Genomic DNA, 26018 nt, shown 5'->3' on the forward strand with positions numbered 1-26018 from the left:
CCAAAAGATTAAATTCAGTGTCAAGGAATTGATGCTGATACACAGCGACTCTGTGGGTTTTTGGCACTAGAACTGTTTATGAGAGTAGGAAGTCCAGTTTTTCTTTCACAGAATTTCTACTAGAGAGATTAAAATGAGTGATTTCTTAAGAGTTACAGGCCTACACTACTCCAATGTAAAACAACACATTTTATGCAAAACAATGTACTGCTTTGGGTATAAACTTACTGACATAATTAGACCGCCAGGGAGGTTAAAACCACCACACTACCAGGATGTCGGGAGCCAGCCCCAAACAAATTATCACAGACAGGCACAAATGTACAGCGATAATAAGTAAAGATTATAGTAAAGTCATAGAGTATAAGAGAAATAGAAGAGAGTATGAAATAAAGGAGTCTGATACAGCTCATGGTAGCTTGCTCACCTCAGCTTCTCTTGGTGGTACATGTAGAGATGGGAGACAAGAGGCCAGGAGAAAGCGATTTATGGCTAACCAAGGTTTATATATCTTTGGGGAGCATGCAAGCCCCCTAATTACAGGTACAGAGATGTCACAAGAAGGGGTTGTGCTATAGGTACTATAGTAATGGGAGGGGGACATTCTAGGGGTAAGCGTGCAATGGGACGGGGTGGTATTGGGGGTGTACATGTGACAAGATGTGCGGATCCTAAATACAGGATGGCAGCCTCACTCTGGATGTCACTGAGCCAGTTTGACCTGTTCTTTGGCTCTCTATGGAAACAATTATCAGTAGGGTGTGAACCCTACCTACAGTGGGCCAGACACTGTTGATGGCTGAATGTCTTCAGGAAAAATGTCTAAGCATCTGACCTTCCACCATGTGCTGGCAAACAGTCTCTAATGCTTGGAGTATCTTTGGGGGAGATAAAGCTGGGGGAAAGTCTTTTTTATCCCACAAACCCCCTTTTTGTTTTACATATAAAATTCAAAAGAGCCACAGGGGTGAAGTAGTTATTTTCTATACATTGAAAGCTGTTAGGGCAAATCTAATGACCAAATTAATATAGCTAAGCCAAAATCTCTGACTTATGGCAAACATTTTGAATTCAGGCAACAGGAATGGTTGGAGGAAGGTGTGAGAGCGATTAGATGCTGCAGTGGGAAGAAGTAGAGCAAAAAGGAATGTCTGCTTCTGTAGGGAGATGGAGTCAACCATGTGCTTTATGGCAACACAGCTTTAAGGGGAGAAACTGTGAAAATGGTAGACTACTGCAGGAAAATGTACTTGGACTATATCTCCAATACCAGTACCAGGGAATAAGTCCCATCGTATCTTCCTTGTTGTTAGTTTCCCACACTAGGGCTCCTTAAGAAAACCTAAAAGTGGTACCTTAATTTGAGAGTAAAATGGCATCCTGGTGACCTCCTTTGCTCAGTCTCTCCTCAAGAAAGAACCAAAAGCAGAATGAAAGTGCTACAGATGATATCATGTAGCTCTACACATCGCATGAAAGGACGAAGAATTGTATCAAACACACATGGGGCAAGAACAAAAATAACAACTGAAGATAGAGATGGATCAGGGGCCTAATACAGCATGAGTATTACACAGCACTGAAGTAGAGAAGGAGAAGCCAACTTCAAGGAATCCCAAATAACAGACATGGTGTAAACAAATTCAGAATGAAATAAGTCAGCCATCCTCCTCACCCCCACCACCTGCTCCTGTTCCCCTGGATCAAAGACTGCAACATCTGATCGCTCTGTCCATAGCTACTCTGTCTGACCACCAGAGACTCGTGCCTACAACTCAGCAGTTAATCCCAGTGCTACCAGCTACCAAACTCACAGTCCATATAGTACCTCCCTACCCCTCCCCCCAAACAAATCATTTTTTTTATCTTTAAAGAGGAAATTAAACTTTATATAATTTATATTTCCTTACATCAAAAATATCTTTAGTAAAATTAAAGAACACATTCAAAATTAGGTAGAAATCTTTTCCCCTGCCATTTTAATGCAGACCAGTATCCCTCTGGGCTGTGCCTCTGGGGATAATTAGGTTCCCATCCTGACTATACCGCGCCTGCACTGGCTGAGACAGAACCAGGATGAACACCAGCCCCAAACCAGAGGGGAGGGGGGAAGAAACAGTGATAACCAGCCCTCCCCTTCACTTACTAGGGACTGAATGCAAAGTCCAGACCCCCTCCTTCCAAACAAGAAATACAATGCAGAAGTGAAACCCAGGGTGGATCAGGAATGATGGATGTGCTGACAGCCTCACAGCGCTGCCTCCTACACTGAAGATGGAGAGGAGGCGTTTTGAAAACTAAGTGTCTGATTGTCTGGCCTCTTCTATTCGGGATGGTCCCATGCCAGTATGCTTGTTTCCCACAAGGGTCTGAAATGCAGTCCAAGACGTGATGGATTAGAATCAACCAGCTCACTCACAAGAGACACCCCTGGATGATGCCTTTGGCTTGCTGAGACGACTCAGCACGTTATTTCAGAGTGGAACGAGTCAGGGCAGCCTGAGAGGGGAACAATCTACCTTTGCCGATAGGTTTACCGGAGGACACACCCGTGTTTTTTGTTTTGCTTTTGCAATGTGTCTTTTAAACGGCCAAGACCACGACTTCACAGAATATGCTATTTTGTATATGACAGTGCACGGAACAGAAGGAGAGGGTTTTTCTGAGGGTGACTGAAAGGCCTCTCTGTAAGGTCCATCTGATGTGAACTCGCAGGACTGACTGGCCTTCATGAACTCGAGCCCGCCTCCTTTGGGGCTGCAGTCGCCTCCGTGGGAGGGACTCCCTCTAACACTTCCGGCTTCTCCTTCTCTTCCTCAGCATCGTCATCATCCTGGGGGTAGAGGTCCGGGTACTGACTGCTGCATGCACTCCTGCATGGCCCGGAGCTGGTCTATGCAGTCTGAGCCCTTGACATCCTCCGTGCTGTAGTGGAAGCAGGAGAAAGCGGACTTGAACTGCTCCCCACAGGGGCTGCTGGCCATGCCGCCAAGGCATGGGCAGTTCCAGTTAATGTCTCCATCGGGCAGTATCAATCCGTGCTCCTCGTACGGACCGTCGGGGTCATCAGCCACCAGCTCTGCACTGCTCGGAGTTTCATGGGCTTCTTTCGTCACAAATATGATTCGGTCCTTCCCTTCTTGCCGGCAATAGGCCATGGCGGCAGCTGGGCACTCGGATCACGCAGCTGGAGCAGCGGTAGCGACCCCGCGCTGGGACCTCTCTCCAGGTAGGGCGGGCGGCTCCGGGTCCCACCGGGATTCGCCCCTTCCAGGCCTGCCCGCCGCCGTGCGCCTGCCTCCACTCACTCTCGGCTGGAGCCCGTCCCTTCAATTCAACCAAATCATTTTTAAACAAACACTATCAACAAATAAAACAACTTCAAAGAAAGAAATAGGACAAGTTGGCTCTAGCAGTGACCAAAATAAAGAACCAAACAACTTCCCTCAGGAAGAAATGGTAATAGAATGACATGATAAAGGAACTAAAAAAACCTGTACATCAGGGCCCGCCAAAATGTCAAAATACTGTGTACCCTAGAATAGCGGTTCTCCACCTGTAGGTCACGGCCCCTTTTGGGGGTGGGGGCTTGCACGACCCTCTCATGGGGTCGCCCAATTCATAACAGTAGCAAAATGACAGTTACGAAGTAGCAATGAAAACAATTTTATGTGTTGGGAGGGGGGGGTCACCACAACATGAGGAACTGTATTAAAGGGTCTCGGCATTAGGAAAGTTGAGAACCACTGCCCTAGAAGAATTCGGGAAAACATTGCAACAGCAAAATGATGACAATTAGAAATCATAGGAAAGGCAGCACTTAGAAATCTAGAAGATTTACACTACATTAAAAATAATTAAAAGATCATTTTATTGAGGGCTCTTGCAGCTCTTAAACCCTACATCCGTTGTATCAAGCGTATTTGTACATGTGTTGCCATAATTTTTTCTAAACCTTTACTTTCTATTGAGCCCTTGGTATCAGCTTCCCCTTCCAGACCCCCGACTTCATTTTTTAAAGTGGTATATTTGAAAGACAAAGGACTAATCAAATTAACAAAATATACATTTGAGAAAAATGGAGCAGATAAAGAAAGCCAAAGATTGGCATGATCAGAATCCACAAGCTATAAAATTTAGTAATCAATCATAGGAAGATTGGGACAGAAATCAAATGAATAGAAACAATACCGTTTAGAAACTGGGTAGTAGAAGAAATGAAAGAGTAAAGTAAAATTCCTAGAACTAAGTGAGAAGGAAAACAGTATACCCATGCCTTTGGGAAATGGTTAAAGCGGTGCTCAGAGGCCAACTAATAGCAATAAATGTACACGTTAAAAGAGGAGAAAGCCAAGGTCAACACCTTTATTCAACAACTTGGTGGTGGGGTCGGGGAGAGGGGCAGCAAAGAAGCCTGGTCTCCAGAAGAAATAAGGACAAAACTATATTAAGCCAATTAATTAAATAAGACTAGAAAGTTTTTTCTTGGGGAAGATTAGCAAAAATGATAGCCGCGAGAAATTTAACAAAAGGAAAGGAAAGATGTGACAGAAATAAATGGGTGAAATAAGTGAATCAAAATGTAAAAATTTAAAAATGTTTTAAATGTAAAAAATAGCAATTTGAAGACATTCCAATAAATTCAAAAACAGAAGAAATGAATAAAATTCTTGAAGCATACTACTTACCCAACTGCAATCAAAAGGATAACAGTTGTGTGACCTATACAACAACAAGAAAATCTGTAAACCCAGAAGAAATGAACAAAATTTTAGAAGCAAACTAATTCCCAAATTAATTTAGAGATAGGTAGAAAACTTGAACTGAGCCTTTAACAAATGAAATCAAATAGGTCATTCAAACAAAAAACTCCCCATGACAAAAATGTCCTAGACCAGACCGCCTCAATGGGGAATTCTTAGAAAGAGAATAGCTGATACCATTTTTACTCAGAATGTTCTAAATCAGCATGATTCACTACATAAGTAAAAGCTAAATAGTATATCAGCCAATATAGAAAAGACATTTGATAAAATCCCGTACCCATTCTTTTTTTTTTAATCATTTTTTGGGGGCTCATACAACTCATCACAATCCACACATACATCAATTGTGTAAAGCACATACATTCGTTGCACTCATCATTCTCAAAACTCGCTTTCCACTTGGGTTCCTGGAATCAGCTCCTCATTTTCCTTTTTGCCTCCCCGCCCGCTCCCCCCTCCCTTGATAATTTATAAATTATTATTTTATTTTACACGGCCTGGCACCTTCCTTCACCCACTTTTCTGTTGCCCATTCCCCAGGGAGGAGGTTATATGTAGATCCTTGTGATCGGTTCTCCCTTTCTACCCCTCACCCACTTCCCTCCTGGTATCGCCACTCACACTGGTCCTGAGAAGTTCATCTGTCTTGGATTCCTTGTGTTTCCAGTTCCCATCTGTACCACTCTGCATCCTCTGGTCTCACCAGGTTTGCAAGATAGAATTGGGATCATGATAGTTGCGGGGAGGAAGCATTTAAGAACTAGAGGAAGGTTGTGTGTTTCATTATAGCTACACTGAACCCTGAATGGCCACTACCCCTCTGCAAGGGATGTCCACTTGTCTACAGATGGGCATTGGGTTCCCCCATACCCATTCTTAAGCGAAGGAGGAAAAGAAGATGAAATTTCTCAACAGAACTAAAGTCATACTTATCACTGTGACAAACAGAATTCTCATTAGAGATAGATGGAAATCATTCTTGACTCCCTTTGCGAACGGAACCTTAAGAATGTCTTCTGTCACTATTGTACAGTATATTGGGAGTTTTAGCTAGTATTTATTGTAAGGCAAGAAAAAAAATGGCATCCAGATAGGTAGGAAAGAAATATAATTCTATACATAGAAAATCTCGAAAAATTGAGCAAGAAAATGACTGGAACTAATCAGAAGATTCAGCAAAGTAATAAAATAATGGATCAGCTTATAAAACTAAGAAAATGGAATGAAGAATGCAATGTAATTTATAGTAGCTACTGAAAAGAGAATATTTAGGAATAAACTTAACCTGAGATACAAAAGACTTAGTTTTCTCTAACTATAAACTACTATTACAAGAATACACTTTGATTCACATAACACATTTTTTTCTATAAAAGAAATACATTTGTACCACTGTTGGTTAACTGTCAAATGGTGTGTTTTGTGAGTTATATGCCAATCAAATGGGAAAAGGAAATGCACCAATTCTCTAAAGATGAAATTGTAGAGTGAAATCTTGACCTAACGTTTTAAAAAAATAAATGACTCCTTATTCTATTTTAGGATAAAGATGGTTCTTTGTTGCATTAAAAAAAAGATTTTACAAAATCAAATTCTGAGTACAATCTAGAAACTGGTGTTGTGCAAGTCTTTAATGTGGCAGTGAATTTTATGTTGTAGTCAAGATTATTTTAAAAAGTGTACATAATTTAATAAAAACTATAGCACATGTGTGTTATTTTTTAGGCGCAATGTTATTGAAGCAGTTTATAATAGACTGAATCCACACAGGGAAAATGATGGGGTAAGTGTAATTTTTTATTCTGGGCATTTAAAAAATACTACCACATTAATACTAAATGAAATAGTCAAATATTGAAATCCATAATAAACTGTCACTGCTGTTCACTTGGGGTAGTTTGTTAAATTGTCAGATGCTTGAATTGGAGGTAGAGAGATCATGTTGTGGGCACCATCAAATGACCTCAATTAGGTTTCATGATTGCTTGCCTCTTCTTCTCCCTTCCATCTTAATTTTGAGGCAACAGTGTTCTTTTAAATATCCGAATTTCTCCCCAAGCTGGCTGCTACCATAAGAAGTTAGTGATAGTGAATGAGTTACTATTTGAAAAATCGACGTTTCAGTGCCCATGTGTGCCCAGTTGAATACCTAAGGATAATTTGTCTAGATTATTGAAATAAGAATATTTTCTACAATTAGTGTATGTGCGTTGAACTGCGTTAGAACCAGGTTTATCAGTGCTGAAGCCATGTTATCCATGCCTTTCATACTCCCTACTTAGGAGCTCGGTTAACGCATATGTGTGGGTTTGGTATTGTAGCGCTAATACTAGGAGACGTCGTTTTTGCTCTATATTTCATTGTCAGTTATTCAATTAAATATTTCCTCTTAAGAGTTTTCAGGTGGTTGGACATTTTGTTTAAACGACTAATGTAATTTTTAACATGCATATTTTAAATCTTAGGAACAAAATTCATTGACTAGAAAGGGAGCTCTGGTGATATGATGGGTTTAAGGAGGGCTGCTACCTGCAAGGCTGAAGGTTTCAACAACCCCACCAGGGAGAAAGATGAAGCCTTCTTTCTATTTTTGTAACAATGTATGTATAGCCTCAGAAATCTGTAGAAGCAGGTCTACTCTGGGCAGTTGTAGCGTCTGTATGAGTTGCATCAACTTGATGGCAGTGAGTTTGATTTTGAGTTTTAACCATCAAAGACCTCAGCTCCTTTGGTAGGTCATTAGAGATACAGCAGCCAGAGAGTTGCATTATTTTCCAAGATTTGTTAAAATAATTAATTTTTTTCATGAAAGTCTCCTGTTGAAAAGGAATTATTTTACAAGTAATAGCATTAGTGAGTTGAATAAAAAGACTAATGTATATTGGTAATAATTTCTATCTTATTCTAATATAATGATTCTGAATCTCTTATGAGAGTATCTCAAAATACTAAGCAGTCTATCCAAGGCTGTGAAAATTAATTAAAAATAATGTCATATACTAGAATCTGAACCCTACACCAGTGGGTTGTTGAGACGACTAAAATGATGGTAAGCAGGGAGTAGAAGAGAGCTTGCCTCTTCAGTTAGAATTTGGATTCCACAGGATATGTAGCACCATGGTTGGCGGAAATAAGATGAGACGATAGTGAGTAATTGATTTGTTGTAAATCACAGAGGAGACTTCGTTTTATTGTGTATTTTGAAGTGCAACCTGGTTTTTCAGTATATCTTCCTGAATGTCATGAATTCTCATTAATAAGAGTTGCTTTTATTCTGGAATTTTAAAATAGCGCTACATTTCTGTTGTTGTTTTGTTAATATATACCAAAAGAAACTTTTAAACTTTATTAGTGAAAAATAAAAGCCATCTATTTTGATTCCAACTCATAGGAACATTGTATAGGTTTCTGAGTGTAAATCCAGATGGGAGCTATTGATCTCATCTTTCTCCTGCTGCAGAGCTGCTGGTGGGCTTCGCTGCCAGCCTTGCAGTTAGCAGTCTGACTCCTGCCTGACAGTGCCTCCAGAGCGCTTTCATGGAGGCAGCAGCACAGGGAAAATTAGGGGAAGCCCTCAAGATTTTATGACTATCATATGGCAATATAAATTAATGGATTGAAATAGTGGCTTCAATGATTGCCTTAAACATAGGAACAATTATGAGGATGGAGCTGGATTGGGCAGTATTTTGTTGTTTGTAGGGTCGATACATGCTAGAGCTGATTCAGTGGCACCCAACCACTACAACATATAAACTAAGGATGTATTATTACTAAATTACTTTTATATGTAAGCTTTCTGTTAACACCAGCATATCAAGCACTGACTGTCTTGTATAGAGAGAAGAGACTACAGAAATTGAGACAAAGTCCCGTCCTTATTGTTGCAGCTTGCAGTGTGGTTGTAAACACACGTTTAAAAAATATGTCACAGTATAGTAGAGAACTAAAGATGTGATGAAACAGTGTGACCAGTTGTCAAGGGAATTGTATAATGATTACTGAACATTCAGCTATAGAGATAAAAAGTAAACTCTAAATTGATAGGGTGATTAGCAACAGCTCAGTATTGAGAGTTAATGTTGATTAAAGTCCCTGTACTGTTTATTATAAAAACCGATTTTGCAACCCAAGAAGCTTGAATTTCAACACTGAACTGTAATCATTATTAAAAAAATACTAAAGCAGGAAGAATACAAATATTAAAAAATCAGCTTTTCACTCTTAGCTCTTCACTTGACCCAGTGTAATGAGTTAGTGTGCTTCACAAATGCTTCTTGACTTAATAACATCTGATCGTTTCAATGATCCTAAAAGTAGAGCTGCAGGAGCTGTTAAGTTGTGGAGTAAGAAAGGCGGAAGTGTTGTTGAAACATGGAGAGAAAAGCTGGTTAGCACGACATAGAGTTATTAAGTAGGGTTAGCAGACAGAAAGCAGAAAAGAATCCATTGTTCATCATTGGTTCATTTTGAATTCTTTATCTGCTACTTTACATCAGAGAATAGATATGTTCTCCAATTAATACTTGAAATTAGAAATCGGGTTTGCTTCATTTTTTTTTTAAATGAAGAACCAAAGATTTTACATGGGTGAATTTTCAAAAGCTTAATTGAAAGAGTTTGAAATTAATATAAACTCAGAAATTTTCATTGTTCAGAAGACTCCTTGTTTAATTTTTTTTTTTTCGAATGTGTTTGTTTCCATATAACAGATATTCTTAATTATGGAGCTCATGAATCCACAGTACACTTAGAAACTTGTTTCTGTGTATACATTTTTGTTCGGTGAACTATAGGGCTTCATTGCATTTATTTATGGCTGTAGCCCCAGCACTTGGAATAATGCTTAAATTAGCCTATGATGAGAGCACAACATATATTTGTAAATTAAATATTCACTTTCTAGTAATTTCCTTAAAAACATATTAAAATAATTGTAGGTTGCTAATTGTTATGAAAACCTCTCTATTTTTAGAACTTAGTTTTCCAGTAAAAAATAAGTTCTTTTGAATAAGGCTTTTGAATTACTATCCTACTCACTGATGTAAGTAGATGAGGAACTTGTTTTTCTCTAACTCCTACTTGTGTTAAGGCTTCTCAAAAAGTCTTTGGAAAATAACCATTGTCTTTTAACTTCATTTATTCACAAATATTTTGGTGTCCAATCACATAATTCTCAACACCCCTTCTCCACAAATGAAACTTAAGAACCGGACACATGAAATATAGTTTGCCTAAGTTACAAAGCTAAATGAATCACTCAACCAGAATCTGAATCCAGGTCAGACTGACTCCAAACTCCATTTACTTTTCCCCATTTGCCTCACAGAGATGTTTAGAGATAATATGCATATCTTTGCCATCCCAGAAAGAAAAGGTTTTGCAGTCACTTGAATCTCATGTTTAATATTCTTGTGAGACTTTTATTTTGATGAGAAATACTTTATATATAAAGTTGTTGACACTAAGCGATCATGCCTGCTTGCCTATCCGTTTTTAAAATTGAATTCTTTTAAAAATTTATACTATAAAAGATTTTTTGAGAAGGGGAATAATGACAGAGCAAAACGAACTCTTCTTAAGCTTGAAATAATGTCTGTATAATACATTCATTATTAGTTAGACATTTATATATGGACTTTGAAGTTTCACTCCAAACAGATACGTGCAAAGATACTTTTGCATGTTTATACCAGTTTTAAGGCTGTGTGAATACAGTTTGAAAGTTAGTTCATGTTGACTTTTATGCATTATTTTAGCATTCTGTTAGAACTTGAATAACTTTAGTCACTCTTATTTAAGATATCATTTGGGAGGGGATATAATTTGGCATACCACGCTAACATCTATATGAACTTAACTACTATGGCTTTGCCAAATTATTTTCAGACTCATTACAATTTCTCTTGATTCTCTGGTGCTTGCAAATAGCCTTTACTGTAATTGGATTCTTCCTGATTCATTGTTAATTGTGTTCATGAAGTCATCTGTGAAATTTTTAGTTCTAAATATTATTTTTGAAAAGTTTTATATCGCGGCCTATTTCTAAAAACAGATAGTGCTGCAAATATTATCTGATGACATTTTACTTTTTAAACTTGGATTTCCCATGAAACCATGATCTTTAACCTCCTAACCCAGGCACCAAATCCCATGAGGTATTTGGTTGTAGTTACACAGCTTTAGCAGCTTATTTGATCTTAATTGATGTTCATCTAGATGAAAATGAAATTTTAAAAACAAAAAGGGAAAGGCCCTCAATTTTTAATTGTAGTATATCCTTTTTTAAAATTAAAAGATCGTTTTATTGTATACTCTTAACACCTTTTATAATCTATATATCAATTGTATCAAGCATATTATATGTTGCCATCATTTTCTAAACATTTACATTCTATATGAGACCTTGGTATCAACTCCTTTTTACCTCTCCTCTCCCTTTCCCACCCTCATGACCCCTTGATAAATTATAAATTATTATTATTTTCATACCTTACACCAACTGTTGTCTTTAAGGGCAGACTTTTTAAACTAAATTAAAGCAAAAGTTTGATTTTAATATGACTTTAGGGAATATTTTAGGCCCAAGGTTTAATTTAAAGATTATCTCAGGGCAGTAGTTCCAGGCTTTATCCATTCCCTGTGACTCCAGAAAGTCTAAAACCCGTGAGAATTTCAAACTCTGTTCTTCATTTTCTCTTTAGATTGGCATTGTTTTATGTTCAGTAATGGTAACGGAGAACCCTCTAATTCTTCTGGCTTAGTGGCCAAGGAAGTTGTTCCTGTAAACAGTTGGCCACAAGGTTTATGTTCCCCTGCTGTTCCTGGCTTTCCTCCTTCTGCTCCTGCAGGTGGATAGAGACCAATTGTTCTGCCTTAAATGGCAGTTTACAAGCTTGTACGACCCCTGCACTACACAATGAATTAGAAGGTAGAACAGAAGCAGTGACCTGGAATGTTTCATGAAACCATGAACCTAAACCTCCAAGCCAAGGAACCAATTTAAACTCTGACACTGCTTAGCATTGCCACCATCACAAATAGCAAAAATCTCCTTGAGCCTTAGTTTCCTCACTTAATAAGTGAGGCCTGTACATATTTCATGAATTACAAATTTATGCAAATTAAGATTTTTGTATGAAACTCTTAGCATAAACTTTACTCTCCCTTCCTTAGGGATTAGGGAACTAGAGGAATATGAAATTCTCTTCCCTTAAGGACTTCTTCATTGTATAACTCAGCAGTTCTCAACCTGGGGGTGGGGACTCCTTTGGGGGTCAAACAACCCTTTCATAGGGGTCACCCAATTCATAACAGTATCAAAATTACAGTTATGATGCAGCAACAAAAATAATTTTATGGTTGGGGGGGTCACCATAACATGAACTGTATTAAAGGGCCGTGGCATTAGGAAGGTTGAGAACCACTGATCTGATGGGTTCCTGGCATTCACAGTTCTGGGACCAGAAGAATTAGATAGTGCCTGGCTCCCATGGCTAACCTCCAAGAAAAGAGTTCAATAAGAGGACCTGGGTAGAATGGGAGAAAAATGGGGAACATAACTCAAAATTATTAAAAAAGAAAAGCAATCCTTGTCTGATCGAAACTGGTGGAACCCTCAAGACAATGGCTGTTGGATGATCTTCAAGAGGGAACTTGAACTCATCCCATGAGCTCAATTTTCAGCCGAATGATAGGCCATTAGGGTGAACCATGAACACTAGAGAAGTACACACCCTGTGGGAAACAGAACTGGGAAGAGAGGGGCTGCCATGGGGGGAGATCTTCATGTTCTTAAGTTTGAGATGCATTCCAGTCACATTCTCCTCAGTAAAAGTCATTCCCCTCATTGTCCCCCCATAATAATGCCAAATTTAAGGTGCTGTTTGCAAACACATGCTTGCTCACTGTAGGCTAGAAGGTCAACTGCCTATCTGCCTAAAGGTTATCTGCTGTCAAAAACAGATCATCTAATCCTAAATACAGCCCACTCCCTTAAGATAGGAATCATAGATTGTTCCCCTGGTGAAGACCTCAAAGTCACCTAAGGTCAAGCCAGCTCAGGGATGACCAAGGTTAGGCTGCCATACTGACTCTTAAAAAGCCCACACATTTGGTTATGGTTGAATCTTCCTGACACATGTATGCCTCTAGTCACTAGAGACTTGTGAAGAGTTTCATTGTGGGATAGTTGCTAAAATCGATAGATAAACATGGTGTGCTCTGCTGCCTATTTGAGGTCAAGTAAGAAATTGTAGCTGGATAGTAGATTCCTCTTCTGATACTAATGAAAACTCACGAGCTAGTTATGTAACACTGTTCTGAAGAAGCACATATGGTCACCGGAAATGTCACATCACCTGGGAAATCACGATATAAAAAGTAGAAAAAGCTGTTTTCCCTAGACAAAACAAGTATTAAGTAAGGTGAGGTGTTAAATTCCTTTTCAATTTAGTGGTTTTGTGATGCTAGCCATTATAAACTCACCCACTTGATAAACAGGTTGGTCTGAGTACTATTCAGAAAACAGCTACTACTCCCTAACCACCACCCCAGCAGTTCAAGAAATACAGATGGTTGCTGTCATCACAAAGGTGTCAGAGAGGAAGAAGAGGCCTCACCTGTTGGACTTACCAACATTAGTTCATATATGTCCTTTGAGGCAGCCTTGGCAATAAATCCAATCAGTAGAGTTAGACTGTTTAGTCATTATAGCAATGGTTCTGATCATCTAAAATTTAAAAGATAGAAACACCAACACCCCCGTTCCATACCCCTACTCCCAAAAAACCCAATTATAATAAAATGACAATGGCCTACTGAATGTGTTTATCTTAGGTGGTAGAACTTGACCAGCTGCCATTTGATGCAAATTTGTTTCAGTGTCTTAAACTTTTTTCTTAGGGGAAGGTTTTTATTTTATTTTTTATTACATATTAGTCAAATGCCACCTTTTAAAGGGTTTTCACAGTATACCATAAAGCAGAACACTTAGACTTTTGGAAGTTCTGATTAAAGACTGGCAAATTTTATGATTAGAGCCCTGAACAGATACAGATAAGACATTTTAATTATAAAAACATTATTTATACATGGGGAAAAGCAAGGAAAAATAAGAAAAATGCTTACATAGTTTAAGTCCCAACATAAATTTATAAATTCCAATTTAAAAAGTTTGTTTACTTTTGGTCAGTTAACATATTGTAGAAAATTCGAAAATAAAAGATACACAAATAAAATATTTATAACACCACTACCTATTATCATTGATAATTTTACTGTATTTCCGTTCATTTCAGACATTTAACATATAAAATCCTGAAATGAACTAGCATACAGACATTAAATATTCAGGTGCTTTCGTTTTCCGTCTGAAATCCCATTTCTATGTGCTATCTTTACCTCAAGTTTCTTTTTTAATTGTGAATTGTGTTCCATTCAGCAATTCATTTACATTTAGTTTCATGTTAATTGAATGTAGCAGCATTTGTCCCATTTTCTCTCTACATTTCCTTTTCTATTCTTCTTCCTTTCTTAGTGCCCCTCTGAACTTTGTCCTTAGGTAAATGCTGCCCATTTATCTCAAATAGTTGATTATTCTAAGACATTCTAAGGCAATAGTGTTACTATTCCCTAATAGACCTGTGCATTGTTTGACTGAAAACTGAGCCATGGTGGGTGAGTTCAGTTCTAAACTTGAAGGATGACTAAGAGCCACACATAGTCTTTTTCTAAGGGCTTCCACACTGTGTTTATCTGATCCAGTAGGCTGGGTTTTTGTTTTGTTTTAATGATTTCCAGTTTTGCTTCCTATTTTTCCTCCCACTTTACACAGAACCTTCTAATGTGTTCCTTTTCAGAGCAGTTGGGAGTGGATGCCTGGCACAGTGGACTAGTTATTTTCTGGAGAAAGGGAGAGGCCAGTAGTTGTGCTTCAGATGACCACTGCTGTGCAGTTAAGACCCTAGGTGCTACTCACCAAAACAGGACGTAGAGAATTTGCTTTGGGGGTTCCCTGAAACCGTTTATGGTTCTGAGCCCTCAGGCCTCAGGGGCTCATTCCCTCAAGGTGTTGAGTTAAGTCTAGAAAGTGTTCTGAACTCTATTCCTTATTCAGGGATATATTGGTAGCATAAATTACCTTTAAGATTATTGCAGAATTATAAAAAATGCCAAACCAAGGCCACTGCCATCGTGTTGATTCTAATTCCTACGGACCCTAATGGACAGAGTAGATGTGATCCTTGTGAATATTTAAGAGAGGGTACGAAAGCAGCCTGTTTCTCTTGAGTGCCTGGTGGGTTTGAGTCATTGGCCTTGCAGTTGGCAGTCTGATGCTTAACACATTGTATCACCAGCCTTCCATAACTGTAAGATACTTATGATAACAGCCTCCAAAGATGGCGAAGAATTTTTATATTAGATCATCTAAATCCTTGAGCTTAAAATTTTTATTTTATTTTTCCATTGTTTTTATGATTAAAATTTCTAAACATGTAGTAAAGTTGAAATGTCATCTGCCCTCCACCTAAATTCAACAGCTGTTGACATTGTACCATATCACTTTATAAGTGTATGTGCATACTCACTTTTCTTTGACTAAATCATTTAGCCTCTGAACCATGCGGGCATGCAGCTCTTTAGAATAGTGACATTTTCCTACGGAGCCAAAATACCACGCAGATATGTAGGAAAATAGTAAACTTTCTAGTACTCAGTAATATCAAACCCCGTTTTGTCCATTTTTTTTCCTTCTTGAATCATTGTTGGGTTTCTTATTTTGAACCGTGGTCTAATTGGGTTGTTAAATCTCTTTAGTCTGTTGAATTATGGCACCACCTTTCCACCCCCTATGATACTGACTTTTTGAAGAATTTGACCCAGCTTTTTATTGAATGTCTCAAACCATAGATTTGTATGATTGTTTCTTCCTGGCATTCTTTCACATGTTTCTCCAGTCCTTGTTTTGTACTGTCAACTGGAGATTAGTTTTTATTACAGTCATTAAAGATTGGGGACAAGAACACTAGACTTGGCTGGGGGCATTGCAGTACAGGACTCATTTTTGTCTAGCACCTGTGATCATCTTGGATGACGGTTAGCTTGTCCTGCTAACAAGATTAAGTAGTGACTATTAAAATGTCTAAAATTTAATGAAGTATAAAAGGATGGAGAAGTTTATATCTAATTCTAATGTTAGGAAATGTTTGTTTTATACCAAGAGATGTATGGTTCAGAAACTATGGTTACATGGCTTGATTTTCTGTTTTTTCATTGCTTGTAAACAGTAATTCACTTCTCTACTAAATGATAGCCCATTATTGTTTGAGTCAGTGGGGTTTAGAACATGCTTTATGTTGCTGCCGTTGACTTCTCTCATAAGAAAAAAATTAAAATTAAGTAACTGAAAACTTAAGATGTAAAATGGTTAATGATAATTTGTTTGCTAAAATTAGTTATTATAGTAAAGAAATCTTAATAATTGATGCAGGTAAGACTGAGTACTTTTTAAATTAATAAATGTTCTCATGCTTAGACTATTTTATTCCTGGTAAAGAAATGAGTATTTTGCTGTAATGTGTTATGAAATACATGTGCTATCCTGGTTTGTCTACTGACACTGGGGTCTTGAATCTTAACAAAAGGCCTCCGATGAAGCAGAGGAAAGTGGATCACAGGGGAAATTGGTGGAAGCGCTCAGGCAAATGAGAATTAATCATAGGGGAAACTACCGCCAACTTCTGGAGGAGATGCTGACTAGTTACAGGCTAGCTAAAGTAGAGGGAGAAGAAAGCCCTGCTGAACCAGCTGCTGCAGCTCCTTCTTCGAACAGTGATGCTGAAGCCCCAGGGACAATGCAGGAAGGCCATACTGAACCCAAAAATGATCTTGCTGACTTAGAGAGCCCTAATGAAGATACAGGGACAAAGATGAGTGGTGGAAAAATATGACTCCTTTTTGGTAATATTTTTGTGACCCTTGATTTGATGGTTTTTACTTAGGAGATATACTGTATGCATTTATATAACCATTTTGTTATTTGAATCCTGGAAAAATAGTTTATTATATTCATATAGCCTTGTTTTTTGAAGAAGGCCTCCTTTGCATACATCTTTATCAAATAGCTTAAAATGATCTATTTATAGTATTTTGGCTTTAATATATATATAATTTCACATTGTATTGCCAGAAATTAGACTGACAATACTTAAAGTCAGTTGTAAATGAAATCCAGGCCAGGCAGGACTAGTGATTCCTGATTGTAGATTACATTATGTTATGTAAAAAAATTTGTTGATGTAGAGTTCTGCTTCGCATTACTTTGCTTTTAGTAACACTGATAGGTAGCTTTGTAATAACCTTGTGTTTTCTTTAATCGTTTTAGTTCTTCTAAAAATGGCTAATGTTAGCCTTCAGTTCTTTCACAGATGATAACTTGTGTTGACTTGTTTAAATTTTACATCTCTGTGGTTTTATTTTTAGAAATTGTGAGATAACTGGATGTGTGGTTTTTTTCTTTCTCTGTATTCTTAATTATGAAACAACTTTTGAAAAACCTATGTATTATTCATACAATTTTGGTTTGTATTATCTGTATAGCCTAATAACACACATCAAAATGTATGTTGATCAAGTGTTTAGAATGAAATATAAGTCCAAATAAAGCATGTGATGTGGAATAAGCTATGCATGTTGTACTTATTTTTAAGTTATTTAAAAAATAAAAACAGATATGGTACATTAGAAAATTTACCCTTTAGAAATTCATTTGCATTTATGTAGACTTTAGAAACTTAGTTCTTAACCAAAAGAGGGAAACTTAAATATAAAAATACAAAAGTTGACCTGGCATTTTTAATAATGTGTACTCAGAATAATTTTGTGGCATTTAATGTTAATTTTTAAGACATCACAGACACACACAAACCTGTGAGAAAATTACCATGGTGACCGTTTTAAGATTTCAACCACACCAGTTTTGCTATAAGTGCTCTCTTCATTTGTTAATAGAATTTGTGGGCTATTTTAAATAGTGACAGGTTTGTTTCCGTTAAAATTGATATTTTAAATACAGGTGGCTGTTAGTCACATTGGAAAATATTATTTAAAACAATTTTGTGATTGTAGAACATTGACTTCTTTTTCCTCATTACAATTTTATATTGCGTGTCAAAAGTTACTTGAAGTAAAAAAAAAAAGTTACTGAAGGTATACCATAACTTGAAACTTACATGGCTGATATTTTGACCTGTTTTTCCAAAGCCAGAATATTTGTAAGTGATTTAAGAAAGAGGAAGGCATTTGGTGGAGAGGGGAGAAAAACCCAACCAATTTTCTGTATAGACAGATACATCTATACAATCACAAAATACAACACACACCTCTCTGTAAAAGTACGTTTTTCAAACAAAGGAAGGTAATCTTGTTCATCTAATTTTGTTTTCTTTTGAAATTCATTTCAACCTGGAAACCATACAGGTAAATAATGATATTCTTCCTTTTCTCTTCCTGTAGGCTGCTGGAGATCTAGAAGACCCATGGTAGCCTTAGAAACCTTCTAAATGCTTTTGATTCTGAAAATTGGGGGAAAAACTTTTAATCACAATTTTCTTCAATACAAGGGAAAATATTCTTGTGGATTCCCAGCGTTTTGTGATATGAGCAGAAAATCATTAGCATTTCCCCTCATTTGTTCATATTTGTGTTTCCTGATAATGGCCACTGGCAGCACCGCCTGTGCTCTGCAGTATTTTTGCCAACCTCAGGCAGACAGGTTCCGTCTGTATTGAACTTCGGGCCCTAGAAAATAACTGCGTTATTTCACCACAGATCAACAAATGTGCCTGAGGTGCATGGGAATATAGTTAGCTGTATTCTGAAGATAACGTTATTTTATTTTTTTAAAAAAATAAACAAAACACAACATAATAAGCATGTAAGAGTAAAGAATTGTATGAGATGATCCTTTCTCAGTTCACCAAGTTGGAAACCTTTTGCAGCTCTGTGGCTTGGAATTTCATTTGAGCAATTTACTATAGGATATATGTATTTATTATTAATTGTTATTTAATTTTTTCCTCAATTTTACCTGTAGTACCAACTGGCTTCTCCAATAATGTCCACATTGTACTGTTGCCTTGCTTCAAGCTGCAGGTGTGCTTGGCAAATAATACACACTCTTCTGGATTTTCTGCGTGTGTCCACTCCATCCTTCAACTTTCACTAGGAAATCTTTTAAAACCAAATAAATTAATTTATGGCTATTTATAATTTGCTTTGACATCTCACTGCTGCAAATTTTTTTAAATGATGAAATTTGCCTTTATAATGTAAATTGTGATTTTGTTTTACATGTGGGTTTCTATAGTTTTAATTTTTCCAGCTTTTAAGATACAAACGAGTTTTGTGTAATTTGGTATAATTTTTAATTGTTTATGTTATTTTAAAAGCTCAGAATATCACATTGAAATTAAAAAATACAATTTTAAATGATCTATTTTAGATCGAAGGAAATACTACAGAGATATATTCATGGGTTCAGTGACCTTTCGTTTTATAACATTGGGCACAGTACAGAGTGGCTGTCACATAGGTACTTGAAGATTATTAGTTTAATTCTATTTTTACAATAACCTTGATTTCTTGAATCCTCTTGAGTTTTGCATGTACTAAATCCAATTAATGCTGAACACGAAGCGCAAGCTATTTATTGAAAGAAGCGATTGGAGTAGGACAAACACTTGATGAATCCATTTGTACATGGTTTACATGTTGTGGATGCTTTGTAAACATTTCCCTCTATGTTTCAACTGTGTTTCAGCGGGATGTAATTGCCCTTGTATGTAGTTAAAACAATGAGTCGTCATCTGGTCCTGTGTGAAATGGAATTCATGGTATTTTCTGTAACATTTTTCTGAAGCTGTTTCTGGAGAACCACACATTTGAATATAGACAGCTTTCTTGGTCATTTGATTCATCGTGTACCTGATTTTGGGTCTAAAAGGAATTATTGCCACAATATATTTTATTTATTCTTTAGATTTTAGCTTCGTAAGTTAATGTGCTTTACATGATGGTGTTAAAAGCTATTTGTCCCTTTACTGGGTTTAGGGGTTGTTGAAAGATAGGGAATGAAGAATGCAAAATGGTTTATTGTTAAAATTGTCCACTCTGATCCAACCCTGTACTGATAGTAACTTTTCAGTATGATATTGTGATGTTTCATACAATGCCGTGAACATAACCAACTTGTTTACCCAAATAAAAAATTGAGAAAAACAATGTGACATTTTTTACTATGTGGTATGCTTTAAAAAATAAAATTGTCTTGTGAATGATAGTCTAAATATTTATATAGTTAACATACTGCTATGAAAATTTCCTTAGAAACCTTGTATAAGAATAATTCTCCCCCCCCCCAATAATAATTCCAATGAGAGAGTAAATTGTCTTAGACCAGTGGTTCTCAACTTTCCTGATGCTGCGGTTCTTTAACACAGTTCCTCATGTTGTGGTAATTCCCCAACCATAAAGTTATTTTCGTTGCTACTTCATAACTAATATTTCTACTGTTAACAATCGGGAGACCTCTGAAAGGGTCACAACCCACAGGTTGAGAACTGGCAGTCTTAGATCATTTTAACTCATCCCTCCATGCCAAAAACATCTTTCACACAGCTTTTTAAAATGTCCTTTTTAGGATTATGAGTGCAAATTAGGTGTGCATCAACGAAAGAAAACATACTCAATGCTGGCCTGTATGAATTCCCCTAGTTAGCTGTTGACAAGCATTATGGTCTTGGAATTAGTTGATACTCTTATAAATCAAGATTCCTGAAGAACTGTCTCTGTGTTTTGATACTATAGTAGGAAGTAAACCTGATAACTGTTGCATATGTTTGAATTCATTAAAAACGTTAACATTCGCATGGTTTTATAAAAAGTAATTATTTTTCAAAGCAAAATAATAGCTTGAGTAGCATTGGCTTGCATTTTTGTAAATTTCTGGGCCAGAATCTGCCCTCTGCATTCGGTCTGTCGTAATGTGGCACTTTGGTTACAGTGTATGAAGAAAGGAGGAGCCCAGGTGGTGTAGTGGTTAAGGCCAGCAGTTTGAAACCACCAGCCTCATGCACCACGGGAGATTGACAGGGGTGGGGGATTTCTGCTCCAGTAAACAGTTAATCATCTCGGGATCTCACAGGACACATCACCCCTGTCCTATCAGGTCATTATCAGTTGGCATCAACTTGATGTAGTGAGTGAGTATGAAGAAAGCCTGGCCACCTAACGGGTAATCCAGAGTTCAAAGGGAATTTTAAAAATGACTTCGGGTTAATTGTGGATATATCTTTTTCTGTGCAGTATCAACACTTGACTAGAGTCTTGAAGATTAGTTGCAATCTAATTTACAGTGCTGCACACGAAATGCCATCTGCCTGTCTTGGCCTTTTGAATAGATCTTTTTGCATGATTTTGCATATCTTATGTTAGCCGGTTGGAACATACTAATAGTAACACATACTACGACAGTAATTTTTTAAAATCTCATTAGGGCAGTGCCTCAGGCTAACTTCATTTTAGGAAAAGTGCTGGATTAAGTTTTGGCAACAGACCACCTTGGGCGTGCTCTATGACAGGAGCTAGCCGTGTACTCGTGTGGTAGAAGCTCCCATTTCATCAGACAGGGCACTGAAATATTTACTTATGGTTAATCTCTAAAGACCAGAACATCCCTGAGAGAGCATGGCCTAATAAATGATTCTTAAGACAGGTCTATGACCAAATTTCCCGTATATACTCGTGTAGAAGCCAAGTTTTTTCAGCATACTTTTTATGCAGTTTTTTTGTTGTAATATAATTAGATGCCTCGACTGATATTCAGGTCAGCTTTACGCAAGTATATATGATACTTGAGTTGTTGATGGGATGGTTGCTGAGACTTTGGTAACTAGACAAAATGGAATCTTTAATCTTGTCTGTTTTTTCTCCCAAGAATGTTCCTGCAATGTGTTTCCATTTAGGAAAATATGATTTCATGTTAAAACTTCACAATAGAGTTTTGATTTTTATTTTATGGGATATAGTTCAGGCCATTTGAGTCTTAAAATGTGCGTCCCTAAATGGAATCTTTAGCCATTTTAATAAAATCACTATTAATGACAACCTTTGTACAACAGAACAAAATACCCAGTCCTGCCCGGTTCATGACTGCTGGTGTGTGCATGTCTCCTGGCCATCTCAGATACTCCCTCACGCTTGTCACTTGTCCACCAGCCAGTCTGCTCTTTCCTAGCATGTTGGTCTTCCCCGTTGGTGAGACCTGGAAGTGCTGCCATCCCCATTGCTCCTGTTCCTTCTGGCAGTCCTTGCTATTGGTCATTACTCTGTACTAGCATCTCAGTGGCACAGTTCTTGCTTCCTCTGATTTAAAAACTAGAATTTTCTTTAACCCCCAGTTTTTCCCCATTGATGAGGCTTAGTAAGTGCAATATTTACTTAATATACTTTAAACAACAGGTTTAGAACTGGCAAAGTGGCAGCCTAAAGCCTCAACAAGTCCGCTTTCTTTCCATTTATGTGGGATTCTGTCGAGTCTGATTGCTTTTCATAGTACTATTACCAATTCACTAAACACTTGCCTTCATAAGAAATTTTATCAATTTGGAACAAAGATGAGATTGCCAGTTTGGAAACTAAGCATTAGTGTGCCTTTCTAAGAGTTGGGTTTCCTTGAGCCCGTTTAATAGCCAATATAGCTATTATGATATTAAGTCTCCTGTTTGCTGAGAATTTTTTTAGATACCTCATTTTAATTGAAGAACATTGAGGTAACATGTTGCTAGCTATCTGCACCATTAACTTGTGAGCCTGAGTTCAGTTAGGGTTAGCTTTATATGGTTCTTTATGCCAAATGTAGACACATTGGGAGTTGACATTGAGTTTTTAAAATAACTTTCTATGACAATAATGGTGTTCCTTTTTTTCCAGGAAGGCATCAAATGTCAGTAACAAGGAAATATGATAGGACTTCAAAAAATTGATGGGAAAGTTCCATTTTAATGTTTTGTTTTTTTTACCACCACCACCCCCCTTTAATGTCATTTTCAATGAACCTTTGAAGCTCCCGAATATCAGTTGGGGAGAATGATAGTCAACCAACATTTGAGTCAAACCTTACCAAAGAGCCTTGTTTATATTCCAAACTAGGCTTCTTGAGATGTTTCATTGAGTGAGACGACAAGTAAATAGAAGTATTCTGGCATTCATTCTGAACAAAGATTTTGGTCCCAAACAGTGTTTTCTTTCTGAAACTTTAGAAAATTCACCACTATCAATAGATGTTGAGTTACACATTTTTTACTCATCTTGTCATTGAAACTAGTTTGTATTCTTAAAGTTTTATTGGCACTTCACATGTAATTCAGTCACTAAATCATATCAAAAAGTTGTACAATCATTGCCAAAATCAATCTTAGAACATTGTCTTGTGCTCATTGTTATTCATGTAATTTTAAAAAATAGGCGCACAACATTTTCCAGCAATTTCTTCATGTATAATTCAGTGAAGTTTCCTTTTTATTTTTTGCTAGCCAAATTTTATTTGCTCTCTGTCTTGAATTTAGATCGCTTTTTAGAATGGCTTCATATCCATTTTTTTTCCTTTTAAACTGCCTTTGTCTTTTAAAATCTGGTTGAAAAGGGGAAATACTTGATAAACTTTCCCCTGGGGACACAGTTTGCTTTGGGTGCTGGCTCAAACACGAGCGTAGAGGAGCTGTGTAGGACCCTGCGGCTGTGTGCTGTGCTGTTGTGCTTAGGGTCCCTACGAGCCCCCCACCCACTCGGTTCACCCGGAACAGCAACAGATAAGAATTCTGAAAATAACTGGCTTTTACTTAGGTAGCATCGTTTTTTTTTCCTGCTCAACATGCTTCTATTTTTGCCCATGGTTTTGGTTATTGGTGTTACTTTGAGGACTAGCAATAACAATCTTAACTAATAAAAAGAAGCTTGTCAGCCATTGCAATTTCTCACTTCTAGTCAACTTTCCTTGGCACCTTTATTCTACCTACTGGACACTTGTATTCCCTGTATAGACATTGTTTCACGCTCAGGTTTGTCTTGTAGAATTGTTCTACTTGACAATGTGAAGAGGTTAGTAGTATTTCTGCTATCTAGTAGTTTTCTGAACTTTAATGTGATACAAGAGAACTGGAATTTAAGTATGCATCGAATCAAAGCTAAAAACTCCCATCTAGTATTTAGCGCTCTGTCGGTGCACTGATCAAATGGTCTGGAGGGAACCAAAGGCTTGAGTTTCATGACACAGGCGGAAAGTATGAAAGGTAGCTTTTGTCAAGGTGGCAACCTACTTCATCTACCCTGGAAGGCTGCTACGGGTCAGAATGGAAATGGGTCATTTTGTTTACTTGGCCTATTTAGAAGCTGTCGGTTGATTTTTAATGAATAAATCTGTACAACAAATGCATCATCTATATTGTCTCCGTTTATATTTATTTGTAATATTTTGAATGAAGAACTCAGGTAATATGTAACTATTTGAAGAGAAGCAAACCAGTATAACCCAAGAATTTGTGGGTTTCACACCTTAATTTTCATGGGTCATCTCGTGCAGTCATTAGTCTTGAAGACTTGAGTGCTAATTCTTAGGACAATATGGAGTTTTAATGAGATTTTGTATAGTGATAATAGTGCTAAGTTTAGTTGCTACTAAAATTGATCTTAGGTAAGACTGGTTAAAATTATAGCAGTTTGGCTCTAAAAGTTGATGGACTTAATTCATGGAGTTAGTGGTTCTTTAAGAAACTGAAGGTTTTCAGTAAAAATTTACATTTTTAAAATTATGATGCTGTCTAGTCAATGGGGGTTAGTGACTATACTCAGGTTTGACATTTATGTAACGCAGACTTATGAATATAATATTAAAATTTTTTGATTATCGGGAATTCACTGGAGTACCAATTCTCAAATTCCTGCTTAGAGGAAATTTCCATATATGTTGGAATTGCATGTAAGAATTGAAATAAATGTTCTCAGAGCATAAATAACTTATGACTAGGTAAATGGAAGTAGACATGTACCCTTCCAAGAATGAACACACAATAAAAGCATAAAGCCTGGCTGCCACTGGACCAGGTTATAATTTAGCAAGTATTGTAATTTTGTTTAATTTTAAGACCCGGAGGGGAAAGTGTGTCAAATCCTTACCTATCAATCAGTCAATCACCTCGGTTATTTACACATACACACACTTAACACCTTTGGTTATTTTGCGAGGGGTCTACCAAAAGGTGAGACCTTATATACTCACATTACCATTTCTTCTAACAAGTAAAAATTCATATTGTACAACCTGACGACACAATTGGGTCTGCTTCTCTGGTGAGAGACATTTAGGTTGTTTGGAACCTTTGTGTCTAGAGAAAATGCATTTCTTTGGCCAGGATTTGCCTAGAATAAAATGGGCCGTAGAGTATGATAGAGTACTCCAATCTATGGACTTGATATTACCAAGCTGTGCTATCAGAGGTGAGCACCCTAGTGTAGGGGTGGATTGGGTACGAGGTGGGCAACAATTCCAGAAGATCTGAAGTTCGAAACTCCGATCCTCAGTCAAAAAGACAGGGGCTTCCTACTCCCACAAAGTTCAAGTCTCAGAAACATGGGTGAGTCTACCCTGACCTAAAGTGTTGCTATGACCTGGGTTTTTTGGGTCATGTAAGAAAGCTGCTCCCACCCCTGATGTGTTACTGTGAGACTTATATTCACCAGCCAGATGAGTGTGAAATATTGATTTCATGTGAGAACATCTTTTCCTGTTAATCATTTGAGATTCCTCTTTAAGTCTTTCGTTCAATTTTCTATTCCCCCCCCTTATTTACAGTTTTTCTACAATAATAATCCTTTGTTGGTTTATTTTACAAAACTCACAGTCTAGTTTTTTGTCTATAGAACCTTATTTATTAATCTTTTATTTCTGGTTTGTGTTACTTAAGAAATCATTCCCTAAAAAAAAAACACAAAAAAAACCAAAAACAAAAACAAAAAGAAATCATTCCCATTTCGAGTTTATAGATTCTCTAACATCTTCCATCCGTTTAAATGTTTTCTCCTACATCATAGGCACGATATATAGGTTTTTATCCATCTTGATTTTACTGTTATATATAATCTGACATAAAACTGAAAACTCATTTCCATCGTCTATACTGACTCATAAAGACCCTT

General features: G+C 37.2%; 1 protein-coding gene and 1 pseudogene across 4 annotated transcripts in view; one reads left to right on the plus strand and one right to left on the minus strand.

Annotated features, from left to right (window-relative positions):
- PPM1B (protein phosphatase, Mg2+/Mn2+ dependent 1B) overlaps positions 1-20048 on the plus strand; it is a 71053-nt gene extending 51005 nt beyond the window's left edge. Inside the window, exons 5-6 of one of the 4 annotated variants that reach the window (XM_075535984.1) lie at positions 6492-6549; positions 18282-20048. In XM_075535984.1, the coding sequence (XP_075392099.1) occupies positions 6492-6549; positions 18282-18311 (88 nt within the window). In that variant the 3' untranslated portion in view covers positions 18312-20048. The other 3 variants (XM_075535985.1, XM_075535981.1, XM_075535983.1) reach the window with 3 other exon arrangements.
- Positions 2729-3253, minus strand: LOC142430874 (mitochondrial intermembrane space import and assembly protein 40 pseudogene; annotated as a pseudogene).
- Positions 20049-26018: the final 5970 nt, after the last annotated feature.

Source organism: Tenrec ecaudatus, chromosome 17 (assembly GCF_050624435.1).
Source record: "Tenrec ecaudatus isolate mTenEca1 chromosome 17, mTenEca1.hap1, whole genome shotgun sequence".
Classification (NCBI taxonomy): Eukaryota; Metazoa; Chordata; class Mammalia; order Afrosoricida; family Tenrecidae; genus Tenrec; species Tenrec ecaudatus.